At 44.7% G+C, this 25,350-nt stretch overlaps 1 protein-coding gene across 4 annotated transcripts in view; it reads right to left on the bottom strand.

Annotated features, from left to right (window-relative positions):
* Window positions 1–25,350, bottom strand: part of UBASH3B (ubiquitin associated and SH3 domain containing B) — a 70,442-nt gene that overhangs the window by 7,398 nt on the left and 37,694 nt on the right. The window contains exons 2-11 of one of the 4 annotated variants that reach the window (XM_075190419.1): window positions 15,011–15,064; window positions 13,054–13,240; window positions 12,025–12,223; window positions 10,244–10,428; window positions 8,343–8,551; window positions 7,832–7,964; window positions 2,437–2,557; window positions 2,145–2,321; window positions 1,346–1,438; window positions 567–711 (exon numbers count right to left, since the gene is read on the bottom strand). In XM_075190419.1, the coding sequence (XP_075046520.1) occupies window positions 567–711; window positions 1,346–1,438; window positions 2,145–2,321; window positions 2,437–2,557; window positions 7,832–7,964; window positions 8,343–8,551; window positions 10,244–10,428; window positions 12,025–12,223; window positions 13,054–13,240; window positions 15,011–15,064 (1,503 nt within the window). The remainder of the gene's footprint in view (window positions 1–566; window positions 712–1,345; window positions 1,439–2,144; window positions 2,322–2,436; window positions 2,558–7,831; window positions 7,965–8,342; window positions 8,552–10,243; window positions 10,429–12,024; window positions 12,224–13,053; window positions 13,241–15,010; window positions 15,065–25,350) is intronic. The other 3 variants (XM_075190420.1, XM_075190422.1, XM_075190423.1) reach the window with 3 other exon arrangements.

The raw sequence follows: 25,350 nt of genomic DNA, 5'->3' as shown, positions 1-25,350 counted from the left end.
TGACTGGATAGGCTGCACTCTCAGTGATGTCACTGGTTCCTAGTGACTGGATAGGCTGCATTCTCAGTGATGTCACTGGTTCCTAGTGACTGGATAGGCTGAACTCTCAGTGATGTCACTGGTTCAGTGCAAAATATGCATGTGGATTGTGCTGCATTATATGTACTAAAATCAAATGCAGGACTGTATTCTTACCATAGTTATTATAACAATCATCCAGTATTTATAGAACACCAACATTTTTTTGTAGTGCTGTACAAATATGTACTAAAACTAACAGATACAAGAAGAGTGAAGACAGACCCGCTCCTGGGAGCTTACAATCTAATGGAAAATTGAACAAGGTGTCGGTTCACTGTGAATGGTCAGCACTGCGGTATATGTTAGTGCTATATAATAAAAAGGGTTAATAATACTATTTGTAGGTGTAGTTTTGGCAGCTGATAATTGTGACTGTCCCACAGAAGTATTGGGGTGTATATCTATAATGAGGTTCCAGGTCCGCTCGGGAGTACATATAAACCTTCTGTTACTGTGACGGGGGCTAGCGACCATCAGCTTTGTACCTGTACGTTGTATCAACACTTAGATTTGCCGACGCGAGTTCCGTGGGGGAAAGCCAGGCGGGCAGGGCGTTCCCGGACACCCACTTTGTCCATTCAAACAAGCCAGGTTCAATGCGGATTTTTCCCTTATTTTCTTGGTTGAGCCCTTGAAAACATGGAACGCAGACACAAACGTTTCTGGTTTAATATCACAAACTCAGGATATCTGTATCAAAGTTTAATGAACCCGCAGCCCCTTCAACCTGTCTGCTAGAATCGTTCTACATTGATACAAGACTTCCTCTACATATACCGTGTATTACAGTCACAATAAACCAATTGGGTACAAGATAAGAGTAAAACCACAGGCTTTATTCCTAATTTATTGGGTGCTGATTGATTTCAGAACAGAAGCAACGGACATATCATTAATCATATTATATGTGTTGAGTTTTATCTACGGTTATAGATGAAGCTGCTGACTGCGCTGTCAGATGAATTAAAAAGGGTCTGTAACCGCCCAGTTACCCAGCATGCATCACCAGACATAGGTTGGCATGGTATGCTGGGATTTACAGGCTGCCTTAGATAATTCATATACTGTAATTTGTGGCGCGGAATGTTCTCCAGAGATCTGCAGTTTAAATAACCCTGTAAAATTATGTAAGATAGAGAAGCACCACCCGTTCATATTGTCATTATGTCTCAGTTTTAAACATAACAGGAGGTTTAATGATATAATCAGACTGACAGCACATTGTAGACCAGAGTGAAGACGGTGATTTGTATGACGTACTGACCTTTTAGTATGTGGTGCGCAGTTTGTACACAGCGCAGCGATGGGGAACAATAGACATAATCTACCACCGTGTTACTCTCCAGCAGGGCTTCTCCTGTAATATACAAAACATCCGTCACAGATCCTCGTACGGCCTCTAATACATGAGGAAACTTCAATGCAATAAACAAGATTCAGGAACCTTATTTGTGTCATTTACAGGTCATTGTATTGGTGGCTGCATTATGCAGACTGTGTAAAAACTAAACACAACTGAATTTAAATGAATAACAGTATTTGTGGTTTCATCTGTGAACCATGTGTTTAGCTAATATTCATGTGTACAAGCTTATCTAGTGGCGTGCCTCTAGATATCACAGAATATGTGTATGCAAGTAAGAAACACTGTGTATGTACATTACACGCTAGGAACATACTAATTTAAGTATGTAATGGAAAAAAATGGAAAAATGTAAGCATATTTTTTATTAACTATTATAGTGTTATGTGTGGTTTATTTATTTATTTTTTGTATGCATTCTGATGGGTGTTTGTACAATACAGTCTGTTCTGTGGGTCTACATACGGCCAGTAACGTATGGCCGGAACTTATATCCAGATTCAAAATCGAAACACATCTCAAGATCCACACGGACTTGTATATGGGCAAAATTACACTCAAGTTTTGTGCTATTTTTGTTTTTTTTTAAACGCAAGTTGTGTCCGAACATAAATCAGGCCCTGTATGTACAACTGACATGCATGTGCTGGAAGCGTGTTACACACTGCACACATGTTACACAGAGAGATGTAAAACTCACCGACAAGTTGTGCTTGTGTGCATCCAAAGACTGTTATCGGGGCGTCCTTCTCGTAATCCCTGTAGCTGCCGCTTCTCTGCGGTAAACTCAGCGGCATGTTCAGGTTCGTCCGCATGTAGCGGCCTGTGAAAGTCATAATCCAACAGTACAGACCAGTGCAGGAAACATAGAGATTACCTTGGTAGTATTTATTTAATGGATTATAAGAAACCATTTATTAATAGAGTGTGCAAAACAAATCCCAATTTAATTTCATTGGTGACCATTATACATCTACATAACAGACACTGACCTTTTGCATCAAAACATTGAGAGAGCCAATATTTCCCAAACACCACGTCCATCCGCTCCCCGTGGCGGCACACGAAGAGACAGCGCTTCCTGTGGCCCGACTGGCTGTCCATTCGCAGAGGCTGGGTAAGGAGCCAGGGAGGGGTGTTAGAGGTACAAGAGGAAACATTCATCACCTTTAATTAACTAAATTATTATTGTTATTAGTAAAGTAGATTTGTAACGCGCCACAGTGCACATCCGTGGACAACCCAGGAGACACTTTATTCAGTTCTCTCAACTCGTCCACGTCTGAGGGATACAGGACCATCGGCCAGTACTCTGTGTCCGAGACCCGTACCTCCCAAATCTCCCAATTTGTGGACCTGAGAAGGGGCGGGGTTTACAGAGAAGGTGGAGCTTCATATACTACTACCCACCTCCTCCTCTGTGTATATATATATATATAGATACCACCACACTGTACACAACTACTACTGCAGTAATAGGCATCACTTCAGGGGCCACCTGTTTGACACTTTAACCATGATAAGTTAAAAAACTACATTTAATAAAAGAAAGAGTATAACTAATACTACACTTTAAATAATTAATACACTGTATTATAATTTTCCATTATTTATATCTGGACATTCATGACACAAATAAATAACAGACAATGACATAAAACACAGGGTAACCAGATGTGTGGGGAACACTTGATACATTATGTAGTGGAGTAACAATTGTAGCTGGTGGTGATGAGAGTGGGTGTGGCTACTGTAAGGCAGCAGCGTTATCAGCCAATCATAAAGCAGCCATTGGTGACTGGTGTTACTGTGCAGTTATTGGTGGTGTGGTTGGAATGAGGACACCGTGGATGGTAGAGACATGAAAGGTGATTTAGTCATTGTAAAAGCTGCTGACACCTAGGACTGAGGCCTCTTATCTCAGCTGACCCTCCGGCTTCTTCTGTTCCATGGACACCCTGATTATCCTCCAGCTCCGAGGAGCCGTTACCTGGTATGGCAGAGAGACAGAAAAGCTGTTCCCCATATTCACAGAAGTTGTGTTGTCGGCTGCTGTCACCAGAGAGGCCGCAGAGATCACCAGACGGGGAACAGAGATGGCAGCAGCTTTGGTGTGATGACTCCAGCCTCTACCTTCTCTCTGCTTCACAAATGATGGTTATATGGGATGTGGGGAACAGAGCGGATCCAAGCTGCAGCCACCTATAACTGCCGTCCGCATGCCACTGTGCAACTACTACTGCTAGCACAGTGTCTGTAATCACCAACTGCCCAGAGCCAGGAACTAGCACAGTGACTGTAATCACCAACTGCCCAGAGCCAGGAACTAGCACAGTGTCTGTAATCACCAACTGCCCAGAGCCAGGAACTAGCACAGTGTCTGTAATCACCAACTGCCCAGAGCCAGGAACTAGCACAGTGTCTGTAATCACCAACTGCCCAGAGCCAGGAACTAGCACAGTGTCTGTAATCACCAACTGCCCAGAGCCAGGAACTAGCACAGTGTCTGTAATCACCAACTGGCCAGAGCCAGGAACTAGCACAGTGCCTGTAATCACCAACTTGCCAGATCCAGGAACTAGCAGAGTGTCTGTAATCACCAACTGCCCAGAGCCAGGAACTAGCACAGTGCCTGTAATCACCAACTGCCCAGAGCCAGGAACTAGCACAGTGCCTGTAATCACCAACTGCCCAGAGCCAGAAACTAGCACAGTGCCTGTAATCACCAACTCCCCAGAGCCAGGAACTAGCACAGTGTCTGTAATCACCAACTGCCCAGAGCCAGGAACTAGCACAGTGCCTGTAATCACCAACTGCCCAGAGTCAGGAACTAGCACAGTGTCTGTAATCAACTGGCCAGATCCAGGAACTAGCACAGTGTCTGTAATCACTAACTGGCCAGATCCATGAACTAGCACAGTGTCTGTAATCAACTGGCCAGATCCAGGAACTAGCACAGTGTCTAATCACCAACTGCCCAGAGCCAGGAACTAGCACAGTGTCTGTAATCACCAACTGCTCAGATCCATGAACTAGCACAGTGTCTGTAATCACCAACTGGCCAGATCCAGGAACTAGCACAGTGTCTGTACTCACCAACTGCCCAGAGCCAGGAACTAGCACAGCGTCTGTAATCACCAACTGCCCAGAGCCAGGAACTAGCACAGTGTCTGTAATCACCAACTGCCCAGAGCCATGAACTAGCACAGTGTCTGTACTCACCAACTGCCCAGAGCCAGGAACTAGCACAGTGTCTGTAATCACCAACTGGCCAGATCCAGGAACTAGTACAGTGTCTGTAATCACCACCTGCCCAGAGCCAGGAACTGGCACAGTGTCTGTAATCACCAACTGGACAGAGCCAGGAACTAGCACAGTGTCTGTAATCACCAACTGGACAGAGCCAGGAACTAGCACAGTGTCTGTAATCACCAACTGGACAGAGCCAGGAACTAGCACAGTGTCTGTAATCACCAACTGGACAGAGCCAGGAACTAGCACAGTGTCTGTAATCACCAACTGCCCAGAGCCAGGAACTAGCACAGTGTCTGTAATTACCAACTGCCCAGAGCCAGGAACTAGCACAGTGCCTGTAATCACCAACTGCCCAGAGCCAGGAACTAGCACAGTGTCTGTAATCACCAACTGCCCAGAGCCATGAACTAGCACAGTGTCTGTACTCACCAACTGCCCAGAGCCAGGAACTAGCACAGTGTCTGTAATCACCAACTGCCCAGAGCCAGGAACTAGCACAGTGTCTGTAATCACCAACTGCCCAGAGCCATGAACTAGCACAGTGTCTGTACTCACCAACTGCCCAGAGCCAGGAACTAGCACAGTGTCTGTAATCACCAACTGGCCAGATCCAGGAACTAGTACAGTGTCTGTAATCACCAACTGCCCAGAGCCATGAACTAGCACAGTGTCTGTAATCACCAACTGCCCAGAGCCAGGAACTAGCACAGTGTCTGTAATCACCAACTGCCCAGATCCATGAACTAGCACAGTGCCTGTAATCACCAACTGGCCAGATCCAGGAACTAGCACAGTGTCTGTAATCACCAACTGGCCAGATCCAGGAACTAGCACAGTGTCTGTACTCACCAACTGCCCAGAGCCAGGAACTAGCACAGTGTCTGTAATCACCAACTGCCCAGATCCATGAACTAGCACAGTGCCTGTAATCACCAACTGGCCAGATCCAGGAACTAGCACAGTGTCTGTAATCACCAACTGGCCAGATCCAGGAACTAGCACAGTGTCTGTACTCACCAACTGCCCAGAGCCTGATACTAGCACAGTGCCTGTAATCACCAACTGCCCAGAGCCAGGAACTAGCACAGGATTATTGCTTGCGATAGAAAATCGCCTATCACCATAATTTATTATTAAATTCTCATAGAGGCAGCTGAGCTGTCTCAGTAATACCGGCCTGGAGTGGTAAGAGTTAACTTACCGCCTCTCTCGGCCTCAAGGGATAAGATCCGTCTGACGCGGTGGAATGGAAAACCCAGGCGTAAGCTTTCAGTTCCACTTTGTGAACAAAACAAACAAAAAACCTTGTTAAAAATTAAAATATTTAAAAAAATATTAGCCATAGAAAAAAAATGCTTTATTCCAATAAAGCATTTTTTTATTTATTTTCTTCTGCTATCACCACCCTGAGATTGCGCAGGTACTTGGGATCCTTGTTAAAAAGGCTCTGCTATAATAAATAGAGCTGACAGCTCCTAAAGTACCTTCTATTACATTGCTGGCTCACGGGTGAGTTCTCAGTCTGATAAAGGAGCAGGTTATCTGTGTATAGTTCTATCAAGGACTAGAAATTCCTTTACCAAAAAATTCCACATCTGAGCAGAGGCCACTAGGGGGCGACAAGTTGTAATGAATGAATAGAACAATTAGCACTAACACATGCAGTACAGACGGGTACACAACACACACTGCAGCAATGTGACGTAAGAACGATCCTAAGAGATATAACGGCCAGTAAGTAATTCAGACACAGCCTGTGTACAGACTGTACAAACCTCAGCATTATACCATCAGATGAGCAGACAACATTTTCCATTTCCTCATTAGGATAAATAAGAAACAGAAGTAATTTGGGGAAGTTCTAGTTGGAGTGAAAGGGTCACTTCCAGATTATGGCTAATTTTATACCAAAAACATCAACAATTAGTTTCGTTGCCCTTTCACACGCTCATCAATCACGCGGATTGCCGAATTCACGAATACGCATCAAGGACAAGTGAATGGGTTGATGTGTATATATAAAGTGATAGGCGCAAGTCCGCCTTAACAGGAGCCAAAATCCTACGTTTATATGTATTGAAAAACCTGCAGCTGCGTTTCCATTTAGAGTCCGTTCCTGGGTGGTCCGGGTTATATACAGCATTTCAATAAGCCTCCCTGCGCTACGGTTACATTCTGCACCATGCCATTTCCTCTATCGTTAGGGGGTTCATGCTTTAATGTGGGGTACAGCCGACGGGCGTGTAGATATAACACGGTTACCCCCCCCCGATAACTGAAGACCTTTATCTCAGAGCTGTGAATTCACTTTCATTTCATTCAGCAGTTTATTTTCACGTTGCTTCAATTCATCTCCCTCCTTTTACAGAACATCTAATTCGGGGTTACAACCATCGTGGGCTCAGACACAGGGTGGGCGTTCAAAGCCGGCAATCATCGCTGTTCTGAGAAACGACCACACCAGACACTGCACATGTTTCTAGGTGTCCCTTATTTATGTAACAAGGGGGGGGGGGTAGAGGAACACGATACAAACAGAGTTTTACTATTGTAAAGGTCACTGGTTAGACCACAAGCTGAACACGGGGCTCAGTTCTGGGCAAATGGCTGTGAGAGACACGTAGAGGAACTGGGGAGGGTTCTGAGAGGGGCTATTAATACTTTATTACAATTACCAACAGTATCAGAAAGAAAGAACAGACAATTTCGGCTTGTTTGGAGAAAAGGTGCCATAGAGGTGACCTAATTATTATGTATAAATGTCATCCAGGCTGCTGAAAAGATTTGTTGAAGAAACTTATATTATCCAGGGCAGTGATATCTGCGGCAAGCGGGGCAACGTCTGCGGCAAGCGGGGCAACGTCTGCGGCAAGCGGGGCAACGTCTGCGGCAAGCGGGGCAACGTCTGCGGCAAGCGGGGCAACGTCTGCGGCAACCACAATAGACCGTGCGGCTGTCTCACACGATTTCGGATGATATGTGGGCTTTGAAATATTGAGGACTTGTGAACATTCAATTAAATATTGGGTGGATATTAACGGTTTATCCTGTGTCTCAGCTTATACATGTCACACTCCCATGAACATGAGACCTGTACCGTGTTACACGTATAAGGCATGTCCCTGTGCTCACCTGCATGGGCTGACAGATGATAGTCAGGGACGCTGCGTCCCCCAGACCCTGCTCATCTTGGCGTCTCCTGTCCAGGACACCATCGCTCGGAGGGTAAGAGGAGCCACTGGCGGCGTTAAGGAGCGAGTAGGACCTGCAAACACACCGGAGGGTGAGAGTGAAGGAGAGATTACATTTTGCAGCAGAACGACTCTGTAAAAAGGAGACAACATATCACTGCGGCCCAGAGATCTAATTATAATACAGGAGATCCCTAACTTAACTAACTTAGGTCCCCTCCCAGTGCAAGATTAACTGGAGCTCACTATTTCCGTCAAATGTATATAGAAGGGACTTATCACCAATTATTTATTTTAATTTCCCTGTGTAGCAGAATCGGCCTCTTTTGTAGATCAGGTGGACGCTGATTGGTTTGATAGAAGTTGCAGCCACTATGAATGTCGCCCCTCTCTCTAGATTTGTCTAGTTCATTATTAGCTGCCATCAGGTTGGCTCTTTGGTGCCCACTTACCCATGAAACACCCAGCTGCCACACTCATCAGCCTTCATGACATAATTTTCCGGTAAGAGACCGGAACATCCCGTTGCCAGCGAGGACCCGTAAATCCAACCTTCACTGGCGACGGTCTGCTCTACCGGCGACATGAAGATAAAGTCTCCGGGCACCAGCTCCAGCTCGTCATCGTTTTGTGGTAGATACGGGTATAATACCTGCAGCGTCTGAGCGAGACAAGAAAATGCACAAAGTTACACCATAGACGGAGAGCAGCTGAACAAGAATAGTCAAAAGTGTTAATGAGATAGTGACCATGTACTGGCAGGAGCATGCTCACTGTGTGCCCCAGAAACATCCTGTGACATCATCAAGTTGCCAGCTTGCAGTACATTGGCTCATAACGATCACATGGATAGTAATGATAGTGAACCACCCATGTGCTGGCAGGAGCATGCTCACTGTGTGCCCCAGAAACATCCTGTGACATCATCAAGTTGCCAGCTTGCAGTACATTGGCTCATAACGATCACATGGATAGTAATGATAGTGAACCACCCATGTGCTGGCAGGAGCATGCTCACTGTGTGCCCCAGAAACATCCTGTGACATCATCAAGTTGCCAGCTTGCAGTACATTGGCTCATAACGATCACATGGATAGTAATGATAGTGAACCACCCATGTACTGGCAGGAGCATGCTCACTGTGTGCCCCAGAAACATCCTGTGACATCATCAAGTTGCCAGCTTGCAGTACATTGGCTCATAAGGATCACATGGATAGCAATGTTAGTGAGCCGCCCATGTACTGGCAGGACTGTGCTCACTGTGCTTCTGAGAAACATCCTGTGATAACTGCAGACTGGAGAAAGTCAGAAAACGTTACAGACAGACTCCTGTACGTTTAAGTGATCACATGAGATTATGGCCACAGGTTTTTCAGCCCACAGGACAGCCCGCTTTGGCTAACTAAGAATATGCCTGAGGCATTACAGCAGGAAGAAGTCACTGTATAATAGCGGAGTTTCTCAGTATGCGAGGTTGTGATGTAATAACTATACATTACAAGTAGGCTCTCTCTTAGGCTGTACCATTATTCTTAGATTTTTAAAAAATGCATTATGCCTATGTAAAATAAATGTCATAATCAGGATTGGGATTTGGGGTGTACTGACGTAATCTAGGGGGCCACATATAGACAACACTTCCAAAGATTTACTTACACAGTGATACTTAGAGCAAAGGAACTTAATTGACATCTTACAGCTTCAGATATAACGTGATCTGTAATTATGGGTTCAAGAGTATTTTTAGAGACTGTCTAAAATACTTTGTTTAAATGGCCACTAAACACATATATATTCTATACACACACACACACACACACACACACACACTTATACACACTACTGATACACATATATATGTAAACCATTCCACACCTTGATAGAACTCAACATATTTGACTTTGTATTTACATTTACTATGTAGCCAAGTGTGTTAGTGTTCTCTGGTATGAGCTATTGTCTGTAAAAGGTGACTGGCTCTAGTATCCTACAGTGGATGGAGGATTGCTGACAGGAAGTTGAGTGTGCATAGGATAATATCAACCTCCCACCCAAAAAAAAACAAAAAAAACACAACTATATCTCATAGCTGCTATTCTCATGTGCTGCTTTTACGTATCTACCCGTGAATGCTGTTGTTGGTGTTTACATAACTCCACTTGTATTTTAGGGATATTGGTCCTATGGCTGATATTTCGGGTCTACAGCTCCAGTTATTAGATAACCTTAATTTTCCTGGATTTTGACATAAAATAAGATAGGAATCCCTAGATAACATTTCCTTTCCAGTTGATTCCACCGTAATAGGCGATATAATGACCATGATATTATATATATAATAATGGCCGTACCTCGTGGTTGGCGTATCGGATGTCTCGGGAAAATATTGCAGCCACCCAGTCGCATCCCAGGTTCAGATCGATGCTCTTGGAGAGTTTCTCCAGCGTGGGCAGGTGATTGGCCTGGAAGTGATAAGCCAGCGTCACATGTAACTGCTTCTTGTGCGGCTCCACACGGACATCTGCAACAGACGGTGCTATCATCCAACAATATATTATTATCACTCTCACCCCAGGCTAACATCGCTCTAAGACCGCTGCCCTAGCTGCTGAGCGGCAAAATTACTACCTGAATAGACTTATAATTATATATACCTGATAAATGTTACAATATTAATAGAAACTGCTGAAGAGATTTGTCACCTTCTGACGACTTTAAATTAAATAGTAGGCGCTTGCTATCCCCCAACCTTTACTCCTGTCGTGTATCAGAAACATATCTGTGCCATCCAGTTTATTATCTGCCGTGTCTCTGCTATAGGCGTAATTCTATCCACAGAGCAGCTCTGTGTCGTATCCAAGACCTCAGACATAAACAACTTTTACTGGATGATATCAACACAGAGCTGAGGGGGGCGCAGAAAGGTAATTTTTAAAGTAATTTTAGCAAACGTTGCAGTAGGCAATGTATTGTTTTTGCTAAAAGTTGCACGAGAGCGCGTGCAAGCCAAAATATTTAACCAATCTGCAAGCGGACAAAGCAACAGAACATGGTCACACATCTCACAGATAAAGGGGCCATCCGCTGTAACGGAGAAGGTACATGTGACACGCAGGTAGTATTACATGTTTGTAAGAGGAGATTAGATTGTAAAACAGATGTTATTTGTTCAGTATTCACATCCTTCACAGCTGACGTGTCCTAAGATTTGTGCTATAACACGTATACTGCCTGTTAGCAACATCTGTAATCATGGAAACAACTTGTGGGCTGCACGGACTGTTCCCATGGTAGCAGATGTTGCCAAGGAGTTGTCTGTTCTCAATAACCCATCTGTCAAATGTCAGCAACAATGTGTTTCTGAGATTTAATCAGTCAATTTCAGGCAGAAATCCTATTTTACAGGATAGCAGATAGAACCCCATACAATAAAGGGAATTACCCTCTTAATACGAACGGAGTGGACATTACATTAGAAGAAATGGAAGCAAAGAGGTCAATTGAATGGGGGGAGAGGGTTATCCAAATGTACAAGCAGGCCGTGCTAACCCCGGATACATTAGAGTCACAGACTGCAAAGGACACTGGGCACACAAAACTAAAACCATAAAATGTAATACTTGTGAGGATTGCTCAACGCGAATCAGCCATGAAAAATTAGGCATAAAAGAACTAAGTAACTTGCAGTAAAGAGGTACGTGGGACAGACTGATAGAAATATGGCAGCACGGAGTGAGCAATCATCTATACTGATATTAATAAGATAATGCAGTTAAATCTAATTTACAGTATATCGAAATACTTCGGTGGCAGGGGTTAGTATCACTTTAAAAAAACAGGATTTGTTCCTTCATAAACGTTGGTTACAACTACTGCTACGGACATCGCATAACCACCCCCATAGAAAATAGACACCTCCGGATGCTCTTTGCCCCCCGATTCCCCCATACCAGTCCGACAGTGGGTCCTGGGGGCAGATGTTGTGTAGAACTAAATACTTCATAACACTACCCTCTGCTACCACCAGGTGCTCTACTCGGTATTTACTCCATTACATGCCACCCTCTCGCTACTGCCAACCTCTCGCTACTGCCACCCTCACTATGATGCCAGTCTGGGATTGGGCTTTCACCTGTTTTTAGCAAAGCTTCTTCAGCAAAATCAGCGGCAAACTTCTTTAGAATCTCCGCACATTCCTCGCTGACGAAGAGGCCGATGAAATTGGACGAGGTGTAGAGCTCCAGAGGCAGGGGGTTGGGGAATTTGGCTTTCCAGTGAGAGACGGTGGTCTGCAAGGCTTCACACAACGCGTCCACGTTTTTATCCTCACACTGCGGAACCAAGAATATCACAGCGTCAGGCAATTCTGTACATCTCTACTTGCAATTGTGGTCCGGACCACAATTATTTATGCACGTACCAATGTGATTTAGGATACTGTCTATTAAATCATTCGTTCATTCAAAAATTTACTATCCGATTGAGAACTGCCATCTACATACAATATGATTTTGTGCCCAGGGATATTATTTAGTCTGACATCTCAGCCTCAAACCGCCCTATAGTAAATGCGGCGGTTTAGAGAGCTAAACCGCATGCGATGTGCAACCTTTTAAAACTGCCAATCCCCCCCCCCCCGATATTTTTTTAAATCTAGTCCCATGTCTTAGGGAAGTCCTAAAACTAACATTGGTTCATCCCTCAAAATTGCTGCCTCCACAGTGTGTAGATGAAAAGTGCATTGAGTCACTTTTACGGAGTTGCGTTTGGCCACAAATAGGGCACTATCGATGTCAACCAAAATTGATTCCCTGCTGTAATGCTACATAAGGGGGAAAGGGGGGGTATAGAAAACTCATTGAAACACATTTTAACCGTGAGTTTGCTGCTTCTGTCGAGATACATACTAACGTACAACACTTAAAATTTATTTTTATTGCAGGTTTCTTAAATGAACCACAACTGGTGGATGGAGCAGAGTTTTACTTTCTGTTCACACGTGAGATCTGTAACCATGTGATCTTGGTTAACTTAAGGAAGACGACACCACTGAACCTAGCGTGGGTGTTCAAAGCATGTGACAACGTTCCTGTACTGAAGACAAAACCAAACCGCCAAAACTGCCGGTGATCTGGGTAACCAGCAGCGACGGGCAACGTACCATGAAGAACTGGCAGAGGGTGATATGTGGAAATATGTTGTGAGCCTTGTTTTTGCCGCACAACTGCTTGGACTGTTGCCAGAAGTCGGAGAGTTTCTGGGCGAGGGGGCCCATGGGCCGTAGGTACAGGACATATTCACGAGGCAGAGGGTCGTCCAAGAATGGGTCATCGATGTGCGAGAACAGCCTGTAAGACAAAAGAAGGGATCTCAGAGCTCCGGTCATAAAATCCAGCCCACGCTTTCATCAAGGTCCCAAATAAGGGAACACAGTTCTTATTTCCGATCATGTAAACACCTGATGCATAAAAATTAATAGAGTACATGAACGTAAGATGTGTCAATTAAATTTAAGTGAATAAATACAGAATCAGCTGTAACTAACGGAAGGAAGATGTGACGTATGTGGCGTTAAACAGAACACAGTAAGGAATGGAAGCTGGGGCGCTCTTGTTCATCAAGACTCACCCCAGATCCAGTCTATGAGCGGGGGGATACGAGGGTATTATCAGACAGGCGGCATGGCCATAAGTGGGGTCATTCCTACCACAGACTCACTACGCGGAGATTCTATGCCCTGAAAACGTTACACCCGCCTCGGCTCTGAATTACAAGAACACAGAGAATTCATGTGAGAATCGGGAAGTTTAAAGATAAAATCCTGCACGGTCAGCGGAGAATAACATGAAACTATCACAGTCCAACGTTATTCATCCTAAGCTGGCGACAGTAATATTACGCAACCGGCAGGATAATTAGCAGATGGAAATTACACTGATTATTATTAGAGGTGGGGTACGCGTTGCCAATGCTGATAAATCCGTCGCTGAGGACACCTACTAAAGAAAAGCGATTTGAGAAGAAACCGGCAAGAATATACACAGACTGACCTGATCAGCAACTGTCCACATATCCGATCCTAGCAAAACACCGACAGGATCTTCTTCCGAATGCACAGGTGTCCGCCAGTAGTGTCTGACGTCAGTGCGCCCTCAATGAATTTTAATTTAAAGCGGCAATGTCGGGGTCCCTCTCTTAAGAGTTAACCTGCGCGGGTCCGACATTGCTGCTTTAAATTTAAATTAATTGAGGGCGCACTGACGTCAGACACTACTGGCGGACACCTGTGCATTCGGAAGAAGATCCTGTCGGTGTTTTGCTAGGATCGGATATGTGGACAGTCGCTGATCAGGTCAGTCTGTGTATATTCTTGCCGTTTTCTAAAAATTTAAATTATCTAAACATTTCTAAGACAGAGACTGACTTTCAAAGCGATTCCGAACAGGAAATCTGCTGTGTACAGAGAAATATCTCCCACCGCCCCTACAATCACAGCTCTGTATGCGATATTGCCACAAGCTCCTGAAGCCTAAACATATACACACACAATAGTATATGTATGTACATCCTGACACCTTCGCTCTCAATTTAAAGACACATGAATGTAAATACGACCCAATATGGTTACTCTCAGTGTTCACGGTTAGGACCATCCTATCGGCAGAAGTAGCCCAGACACTATTAGTTACACGCCTGATACATACATACAGAAACACACAGCTACACATCACATGTATGTGTTACAGGGCTGAGGCATTCAGTTGTCACCCCCTGGTACATGCCATGAACAGAGTATTAATGGCAGGACGGAGGCACACAAGGTATTTATACCCCTCCTATATATTGTCAATTCTCATTTATAGAAGAACTTTTATTTTCCGCGTAGTTGTCCCCGTGTTGGGGCAGGATATCACCGCATCCTATAAATTGCTCTAAACCTTATTCCGGATGGATAAAAATAGATATATTAATGGTAATAAACATTCTAATAATCCTAACAGAAATGGATATTGTTCCAAAAACATCTTCATCAGTCTATAAAAATCACACAATATATAACAGCCGTAGAGGAACAGCACAGGTGCGATGTTGGTATATTTCAGTATAATAATACAAACCAGTCACAAGCGGCTTGAACGCTTCGTCCTCCTGTTGACGCTAATGCTTTCTGCCTAAAAACAAAGAAAATATATATATCAAAATAACAGAAAAAAAAAACTTGTGTAAAATTTGTTGTAATTGCATCATAAAAAAAAAACCTCAACCTACTAATATATAATGTCTCACAATGCTACATATTACAATGGACTGTATTAGGACAATGCCATTCACACAGTGAAGACTGAAGCGTAGGAGATATAATCAGTATATTTAGTACTATCAGGACTGTGTGCACGGGGGAAATACAAATCGGAGCCTACATAATAGGGTTATCCATTAGTCTGTCCTCAGACACAGGAGAAGGTAACTGGACATTTTTAAACAAAAACATCTATTAGCCTTTTTTACACTTATACGTAATTATTTTTAGAGATTGAATAATTCTGGTTATTTCAGTGTGGGCATGTAAGGTGTGTCCATCGTACTGGTGAGACAAGGAAGTGGTAAACAAATAGATGGGTGTAGTAAGGGATCTTCAGCCTCTAAAGATAGGGTTAAAAAAAAAAAACTTGTTAGGAGAAGTCCATGGTGGAGGATTACACTGAACAGCAGATCCTCAGTGTGACTCTTTAGTAATGTTATGGGAATTGTCCTGCGTGCTACTGATAAGGTCCAGCCAGCCCCAGCTAGCAGCCGAATAAATACTATATACCGTGAATCGCAGGGCTCTGTATACCATGCAGGAAGCCATGACCCCTCTCCGCAGCCACCTACATAAAGTAGTACTAAAAATGAACCCAAAGGAAATGGGGGGGGGGGGGCATCTCCTCATTACCAAACAACCCCCACCTCAGTATTGCCAAAATTACATTTTCTGTACCTATATCTCCATCATTCTTTCTTTACCAAGGAAATATAGTGACATCCTACAGATTAGAGGTAGAGTCAGGTCCTGAGACTTGTACCAATCTGTTATACAAAATCGCCGAGGATGGAAATATTTATATCAAAGCATCTTTCTTAGTCATTTCTATAACCAGAGGGGAAACTGCCATTGTCTATTTATAGTAAGAGGATTCTGTATTAAAACATCATTTGTCAGCATGATCAATTGATAACTCTTGACAAGCGCTCAAGCTGCATTCACCGTACCGACTCCAATGCACCATCCACCGTTGTGTTCTGTACCCTAAACAATGCACCCTCCCTCCTCCCCCTGAATGTCGGGTGGCCCCTACCAGTCCGGCCCCTAGCGCTTCTACACTGGACACAAGTTGGGTGTGCAGCTCGGAGAGATAATACGAGCAGTTGAGTGACCCGTCTATGCTGCATACTATGTATATAACACACTTACATCCACCTTATATTTTCCATTCATAATTTAATGCATTTTGACCAAAGTTTGTTTAGTCATTATTAACGTTTGTGCCATGTTAACATTCTATATCCATGTGAATGTTTATGTATAGTAAATCTGGACTGAACTGAATAATACACAAGTGATGTATGTATGTATAAAGTCCTGTAACAATATATGTACCAATGAGCTCTGAAGTCATTGGTTATACTGAGTTCTGAAGCTAGCACTTAAATATTTATTATGTAAACCTGTGTGTAAAAAGTAACGAACCTCAACTGTAACTTATTGCAGATATTAGAAATCACCTGAAATTACTGTATTACAGTATATCATTTTATATGGTCACAGAACGTCTTGTGTCCAAATACTTTACAAGAAGTTGTGCCTCTATCTATCCATCTTGCATGGCGTACCTACCCCTTCAGATGGATGATTGGTGCATGAGAAGGTGATCCCAATTTTTGCTGACACCATTTATTTATATAGCGCCACTGATTCCGCAGCGCTGTACAGAGAACTCACTCACATCAGTCCCTGCCCCATTGGGGCTTACAGTCTAAATTCCCTAACACACACACACACACACAGACAGACAGAGAGACTACGGTCAATTTTGTTAGCAGCTGTACAGTATGGTTTTTAATGTTTAAACACTTATTTTTATTGCAGATACCAATAAAAATAAACTTCATTTTATTGATAATTTACATTGTTATTCCTGTGTGGTTATGTAGGTAGGGGCCCCATGTGCACTGCATTGCCCGGGGGCCCATAATGTTGTTAAGAGGGTCCTGGGTAACACACCTGAAGATTATTATTATTTAAGCAGAGGATTTCAGGGGTCTGTTGTTGAAACAGAAGCAGAGTTCCCATCTCTTATTAAATTTGGGCAGCGTCATTGATGGGGCAGTATTCTATTCCATGGAGGATATATGCCATAGCCTAGTCGAAAAAATAAACATTTTAAAGTAATTAAAATAGGACAAAAATGCTCTACTAGAATAATAAAGCATTTTTTCCCGGTGCTGACCACCGGCTGTCTTCATCCTGAATAAATAATTTCGCCCACACAGGAAATGTTCATCGCACAGACCCGGTGACCGCTATCACCAGCAGAGATAGCTTGGTAAATAGGGAGAGGGGCTATATCCAGCGCAGACACCAGTCTCGTCTTCTGCTAATAAGAAACAGGCTCCAATGTGTTTTCATTGCTTTTTAGTGTTTGTATCTGTCTATTGTAAGCTGTTTTTATGATCATTTGTGTCCTAAAGAATCCAAAATAAATCATGCGTTAAATATTTACTGGACCTGGGGTAAAGTGCGCGCTGTAATCTATTAGTCTGGAACCCGGCAGGGAAACTAGGTCAGGCAGAACCGCTCAGCAAATTATTTTGTGAAACTCCAAATATTGAGACAGGCGGAGAGAAGGATACATCCCCACGTCGCTTCCCGTACAGCTTCATGAGATATATATATATATATATATATATATATATATGTATAGCACCTGTCAATCATGTACAGGCTGAATTCTGCTGATACCTGTACAGCAATTCACAGAACATCTATGCACATAACTCAGAAAATGGCCACCCAACTACAGTGTGTAAAGATGAGGACATCCCAGGAAGGTGTCATTATATTCCCCAATTTATTTGCAAATACTATGTTTAGATGTTTTCTGCTGTGCTATGGTTACAAAACAATATTTAAACTTGGCAACTTCTTGCCCGCAGTAAGGGTTAATGGTTTTTGAGAAAGTTTATTATTTCGTTGTTGTTGAAATTGGAACTGAGAGCGGAAATTACAGCTAATAGTTCCACTGCGCAATTGTGAACTGGGGAGGGGGGTGGGGGGGTCAGGAATGAGCAGATGCATGAAGGACGGGCTGGTAAAAGTGGGAAGACCCCACTTACTGCTGGCAGCCGCCATCACTGAGCCGCCCCAGCAAAATGACGTAAATTGCGGTGATACAAGAATTTCTGCCGCTGCGATAAGCGGTGATAGACAACCGTATTTATAGCCACACAGGGAGGGGATGGCATTTGAAAGGAAAAAAACATGCAGGTGGCCCAGAAACCCAGCCCAAAGTAGCCCACTATGCCCCCCCCCCCCTGCCACTGCATATAGTACAATTGCTCCCGATCATATCAGAACGAGGGCAGTGTGCAGGCCACGTGGCTTACCCGGAGGAAGGGGGGGGGAGGGGGAGAGGGGTACACTGTGCTCCCCCTCCTTCCCTCTGTGCGGCCTTTATGAGGGCTGGGGGAGCCAAACATGCGGCCCTCTGCCTCTTTCATGTTGGCGCTCACTCCTGTAGAGTTCTCAATACCTCAGAGACCTTAATGAAAGCATTGCGCAATGTAGCAAACACACAAAATGACTCTTTAGTTATATATTACAGACATGACATCACTTCCTGTCCTCTGACATCACTTCCTGTCCGCTATGTCACTAACCACTTGTGTGTCTGTCAATCCCATGTCGTCTGACATGCCAGCTCATTTGATTAAAAGCGTCTCTTCCATTGGTGCCTCACCATGTCATTAGTTCCTCCAGAATAGATGGGGTACATGTTCAGCTCTCAAAATGGCTGCCTCCTCTGTGTGAACGTATTTGTGTCCCCTTTAAATTAAGGAATCTTTACCCTCTGTGATTAAATAAACTAGACCCATTATCGGTGGTTACTATGTAGCAGGAAGCCTGGTAATCTCCACAACGGGACAATATTAAACCAACATTTAAAAGACCCTAATTTGCAGAATGAGGGATATACGCAAGATGACGATCCGGTCCCATGACGATCAGTACGGTCCTCATGTGACTAATAAGAGACAGAGTGTGTTTGTGTGGTACACGCCAATATCTCCAGTGTTGTGTAACCCGTCTGTAGCTCACAGGCCTTCCCTTAATTCATGTACAGAGACAACACATATGGGGTTGTGGGGGTGACAGCTGCTCAGTAGTCACAATACACAGCAATGTAGCTGCAGCAGACGGTGTTTGGGTAATAAAACTATAAAGACTCAGTCACACATATGTTCTGGGGAAATGGATAAAAAACACACAAAGTCTAACACGCACTTTAGACGATTTTTAATGAAGCATTTTTGACACGTTTACCGTGTGCTTATCATGTTCTGTGCGGACACCAAATCCATCCATTGTCCTGGTAGCGCACGGTAACCAGTTATCACAAATATAACAAAACAAAAAAACAAGTTAACGTGACCTGCGCAGAGTAGGCACACGGACAGGACGTGTTTCTGTAACATATATACATGTATGTTTGACACAGAACTACCCGCTCTGTTTCTCTCGTTGGCCGACAAGTGGTTAATACCGTTAAACACACAATATTACAGCTATCAGCTGAGGTTTTATGTGACTGATAAAGGTTGCGGTTTAACAGCTAAAACCTAGTTAGCATGCGAAATACAGGCTAACCGTGATGGGGCTTCAATCTAGGACCAAATATATATATATATATATAATCAGGGGTGTTTTGAGGGGGTTTCTTTAATCATATTATAATGCATAGTAGCCGTAATAGGATTCAACATTTTTTTGCTTAATAACATTTAAATAAAAAGACATCAAGATGCGTCAAAAATGGTATTTTGCATGATAATTATAATTGATAAAATATTTACAGACTTGTGTAGCAGATTCACATGTGGCCAACTTATTGTAATTTTTACATTAGATAAATGACCCCTTACTGTAAGTTATAGGGATATTAATATAAAGCAGGGGGACAATCTGTCTTATAATATAGAAGCTTTAATAAAAAATAAACAAACAACTAGTTTGAATTTTGTTTTGTTTTTGTATCTCCATGGATAAGCAAAGTTTTGTTACGGTTATTTTCAGGCAGCTGTGGAAACAAGATGTATTAATACAACCCGTACCCAGTGCGACATATTGTGAGGTTTACAAAGTGACGTTTACGTTAATGAAGCCCTTAAACTAAATATTTTCTCTGCATATTTACATCCTGAATAGAACCGCGGAGCGATCAACTTCTCTAAAATCACCATAATTCTGAAAAATGCTAAAAATATCTTTATAGTAATATTCCCTGGTAGATAGTGTGAATATTATCATTTCAAAGGATTGTAAATTGATTTTACTGCTGTCTTATAGTTAAAAAAAAAAAAGCAACATTTAACCGTATCAGATTTTGTGCAGCACTCTAAGGGTTAACTGTTAACAATTGGAGGTAAAAATGTCAACACTTAATCTGTACAGTCCCTTTGTAAGCACATTACTGTGTACTGCAGCACAGCGTGTAGCAAATGACCGTAATATCGGGGAGCATGAGGGGCCGGGGAAGATGGAAACTAGTCAAAATAAAATTTGTGATCTTTCCTTGCCACACAAGGGTGTATAATTAGGGTAAATCCAGGTCTCTGACAAGGGGGGTTGCAGCATTGACTTCCCCCAATATATTCTGTGTCTATAGATACTGAGGGGCCGGGTACAGTCAGAATGACGACATGTTCGTTATGTCGACGGTTAAAATGTCAAAATTGTGACAGACAACAGGTTGTAAATTCGACAGTCACAATGTCGACATTAAGACGGCAATGCTACCTCCACCCGTAGGACATGGCCGCAAAACACCCGCCGGACCCTGCAGTCGCCGGCACAGAATGCCCAAACTGTTAATGGTAGCCCGGGCTTGCTGGGATTTGTAGTGCACCAGGGCTAAAATGGTGTTTTTACTATAAAATATTTTTTATTAGCACACATCCATGGCCCAGAAGTGTGGGCCGAGCCCTTAGGGAATCCAGCGCAGCGCTGACCACGCTGGGGTTGGTTGGCATTATGGCACGGGGACGACACACTGCGGGCTCCTCTGCTTAGTTCCATAAGCCCCGGCTGGCAAAGACTAGTGCTGGTAATCGTAAATTCAGTGTGACCCCAAGCTCCCCCCCCCACCTTTGTTAGTACCAGACTAGGCTGCAGCACTAGGGTTGGTTAAGCTGTAAATACTACAAGTGCATTACAAAAATAGCAAGAAAAAAAAAAAAGTCTTTAAGCTGATCTAATTCTATTTACATTCACAAACAAGTTTCCCTGTCAATCTATTTTTAAATATTCAATATTTCACCAAATCTAAAACTACATTTCCTCTCCTTATTTTTGCAACTATATAAAACATTCAGGACATGTACCCACAGGTGTGAATAAGTTCTGCATTTAGCATATCCTTTTATTGCAAGATTAACGTGCGTTGCGTTATTTTGCACACACACCAAGGTCAGTTGATTATTGAGTAATTGTGTATATTTTATATATATATATGTACACACACACAGTGTTCCTGTTTCTTTTAAATCTAATTGCAGTTTCTTTAAATTTGAAGACCATTCTAAAAATAAAAATGTGAAATTGATTCTGGTTGTATTTCTGCTGAAATTATATGTATGTATATATATATATATATATATATATATATATATACACACATATATACACATATATATACACATATATATATATACACACACATACACACACACACTCCCAGCACACCGTTTATATAATATGATGTCCCCGTCCCCCCAGCACACCATATATATAATATGATGTCCCCTCCAGCACACCACGCCTGTAGTTCCTCTGTCTTAGGGAAAGCACCTCTCCAAACCACTCTGCATCTCGCTAACCTCCCACACAGTGGAAACACAGTTTCAGACACTTGAACACCGGTCTGAATGTTCGCGGCCGTTGAGCAGTGATGTTTCTTTCTCGTCTTCCCTCGGTACATTGTCACTGTCACCTCCAAACCATTTATAATGAGCGGCAAATTGACACATCCACTAATAAATTGACACTAGATCAGTAGTTTCCAACCTTTGTGTTACAATAAATGTTGCGTTATAATAAATAACACAGGAACCATGAACACATGTATGTTATACATAATGCCCTGTGGACTGTGTAATAAAACAAAACAGGTTTTCAATAGAGGACAGGATTTGAGTCAGTGGGCTATGCAGTCTCCTGAGCATGGGCAACACTAGCATGGCCAGACTGGGGGGCATCTGCCCCCACGGGGTCGGTCCCATACTGGGCTACCTTGGGCTGGATCACCTACATTTTTTCTTCCTTTAAAATGTTCCTTATAGGCTGCTGAGCCCAGTCTTACCCCCCCCCCCGCGCTAAAATTTGCCAGCCAGCCCCTGACCACCAGCTATTGCCAACTTCCGCTCCCCCACAAAGGCGGCCGTGTTACGCTGCAGGCACTTTGGCGGTAACCAAGGCACACTTGGGCCAATCCAGGCACAGGGCTCCTCCAAAGCTGATTTTCCGTTTCATAAATGACCGTTGTCAGGTGAATAGAGGAATATTCCACAAGTGAAATCTGCATTCTGTTTCCTCTACACACACGTCTCCCTCTTCACATGTGAGAGGTTTTACATTATTAAAAATGAGAAACTTGATGACTCATTTAGTCAGGGGAATAAAAATACAAACGGTCTCTTCCTTGAACTTGTTTCCGTAACGCTTTCAATGGATTCCCCTTCAAAACAAAAAGTCAATATCTTTATACATTTCTCCATGTAGAAATGAGTTAGTTTAACGTTTATGTATAAGAGACACGTTTATTATCATATGTGCATCAAAATACAGGGAACAATTATTATTATCATCAATGTTACAAAAATAAAATGTTTAGTGAACGTTGTCCTCTCAGTTACTGACGCGTAGTCACTGGGCCGGACTCAAAGCGCAATTTGCACGCAAGTTGCATTTAAAAAAAAAAAAGAAAAAAGAAAAAAAAAAAGAGAGAGCACGGACTATGAACGCAGTTCCGACCGGATGTGAAAATGTATTTCAATTTGAATCTGTGAATCTGGGTATGTTCTGCGTAAAAGTTACTTGCGGTATATTAACAGACCGAACAGACTGTACATGGCATTCGTTACTCCGCAAATTCCCTCCTCCGTTCCGCTGCTCAAGTTGTAGTGTCATTTGTCCTATAGACAACACTATCTCTGTGTGCTACATGTAAAGGCAGCCAGTAATTTCCCTGCATGCAAAAAAAACAATTTAATTCGTACACTTTGCATAGCAACACGATTTACCTAGGTGCAAATTTACTCCCTTTAGCTAGATTTGCTCCTATCTCTTACTGAGACCCTCTGGGACAGACAGAATTAGCCGCGAGGCGCCATTGTACATCGCCTCGGTGCAGGGCCGGACTGGCCATCTGGCACTTCTGGCAAATGCCAGAAGGGCCGATGGCTATATGGGCCGGCCCGACTCCCCCTATCTTCTTGGTGGCTGGAGGAACCAGCCATCTCTGCTGCGCGCTCCCCAGCTCCCTCCCCCGTTATGCTGTGCAGCCAGTTACACTGGTGAGTTTCCTGTCTTTTTTAATTTGTTTTTTTTTTTTACTGAAGAGGGGGGGGGTGCCGCGATTCTCGGGGGGGGAGGGGGGGTCCCGGGGTTGCCGCGATTTTCGGGGGGGGGGGGGGGGCGCGATTTTCGGGAGGGGGTGCCCGCGATTTTCAGGGGGGGGGGGTCGCGGGGGTGCCGCGATTTTCGGGCGGGGGTGCCCGCGATTTTCAGGTGGTGAGAGCCAGGGAGTGCTGGGAAAGGGGGTGAGAGCCACGGAGTGCTGGGAAAGGGGGTGAGAGCCAGGGGGTGCTGGGAAAGGGGGTAAGAGCTAGGGGGTGCTTGGAGAGGGGGTGAGAGAGCCGGAGGGGGTGCTGGGAAAGGGGATGAGCGCCAGGGGGTGCTGGGAGAGGGGGTGAGAGAGCCGAAGGGGGTGCTGGGAAAGGAGGTGAGAGAGCCGAAGGGGGTGCTGGGAAAGGGGGTGAGAGAGCCGAAGGGGGTGCTGGGAAAGGGGGTGAGAGAGTGGAAGGGGGTGCTGGGAAAGGGGTTGAGAGCCAGGGGGTGTTGGGAGAGGGGGTGAGAGAGCCGAAGGGGGTGCTGGGAGAGGGGGTGAGAGAGCTGAAGGGGGTGCTGGGAGAGGGGGTGAGAGAGCTGAAGGGGGTGCTGGGAGAGGGGGTGAGAGAGCTGAAGGGGGTGCTGGGAGAGGGGGTGAGAGAGCGGAAGGGGGTGCTGGGAAAGGGGGTGAGAGCCAGGGGGTGCTGGGAGAGGGGGTGAGAGAGCCGAAGGGGGTGCTGGGAAAGGGGGTGAGAGCCAGGAGGTGCTGGGAGAGGGGGTGAGAGAGCCCAAGGGGGTGCTGGGAAAGGGGGTGAGAGAGCTAAAGGGGGTGCTGGGAGAGGGGGTGAGAGAGCGGAAGGGGGTGCTGGGAGAGGGGGTGAGAGAGCCGAAGGGGGTGCTGGGAAAGGGGGTGAGAGTGGAAGGGGGTGCTGGGAAAGGGGTTGAGAGCCAGGGGGTGCTGGGAGAGGGGGTGAGAGAGCCGAAGGGGGTGCTGGGAGAGGGGGTGAGAGAGCTGAAGGGGGTGCTGGGAGAGGGGGTGAGAGAGCTGAAGGGGGTGCTGGGAGAGGGGGTGAGAGAGCTGAAGGGGGTGCTGGGAAAGGGGGTGAGAGAGCGGAAGGGGGTGCTGGGAAAGGGGGTGAGAGGGGGTGAGAGAGCCGAAGGGGGTGCTGGGAAAGGGGGTGAGAGCCGGGGGTGCTGGGAGAGGGGGTGAGAGAGCCCAAAGGGGTGCTGGGAAAGGGGGTGAGAGAGCTAAAGGGGGTGCTGGGAGAGGGGGTGAGAGAGCGGAAGGGGGTGCTGGGAAAGGGGGTGAGAGCCAGGGGGTGCTGGGAGAAGGGGTGAGAGAGCCGAAGGGAGTGCTGGGAAAGGAGGTGAGAGAGCCGAAGGGGGTGAGAGAGCCAGGGTAGTAGGGGGTGCAGGAAGAAGAGTGAGAGAGCCGGGGGGTAGAGGGTGCAGGAAGACGTGTGAGAGAGCCAGGGGAGTAGGTGGTACAGGAAGATGTGTGAGAGCCAGCGGAGAAGGTGGTGCAGGGGGTTAAGTGAGAGGGACAAAGGAGAAGATGGTGCAGGGGCATAGGTAAAAGAAAGTGTAAAGGGA

This window comes from Mixophyes fleayi, chromosome 11 (genome assembly GCF_038048845.1).
Source record: "Mixophyes fleayi isolate aMixFle1 chromosome 11, aMixFle1.hap1, whole genome shotgun sequence".
Lineage (NCBI taxonomy): Eukaryota > Metazoa > Chordata > Amphibia > Anura > Limnodynastidae > Mixophyes > Mixophyes fleayi.
The sequence above is the reverse complement of the archived record's forward strand: the minus strand, read 5'-3'. Positions and strand labels throughout refer to the sequence as shown.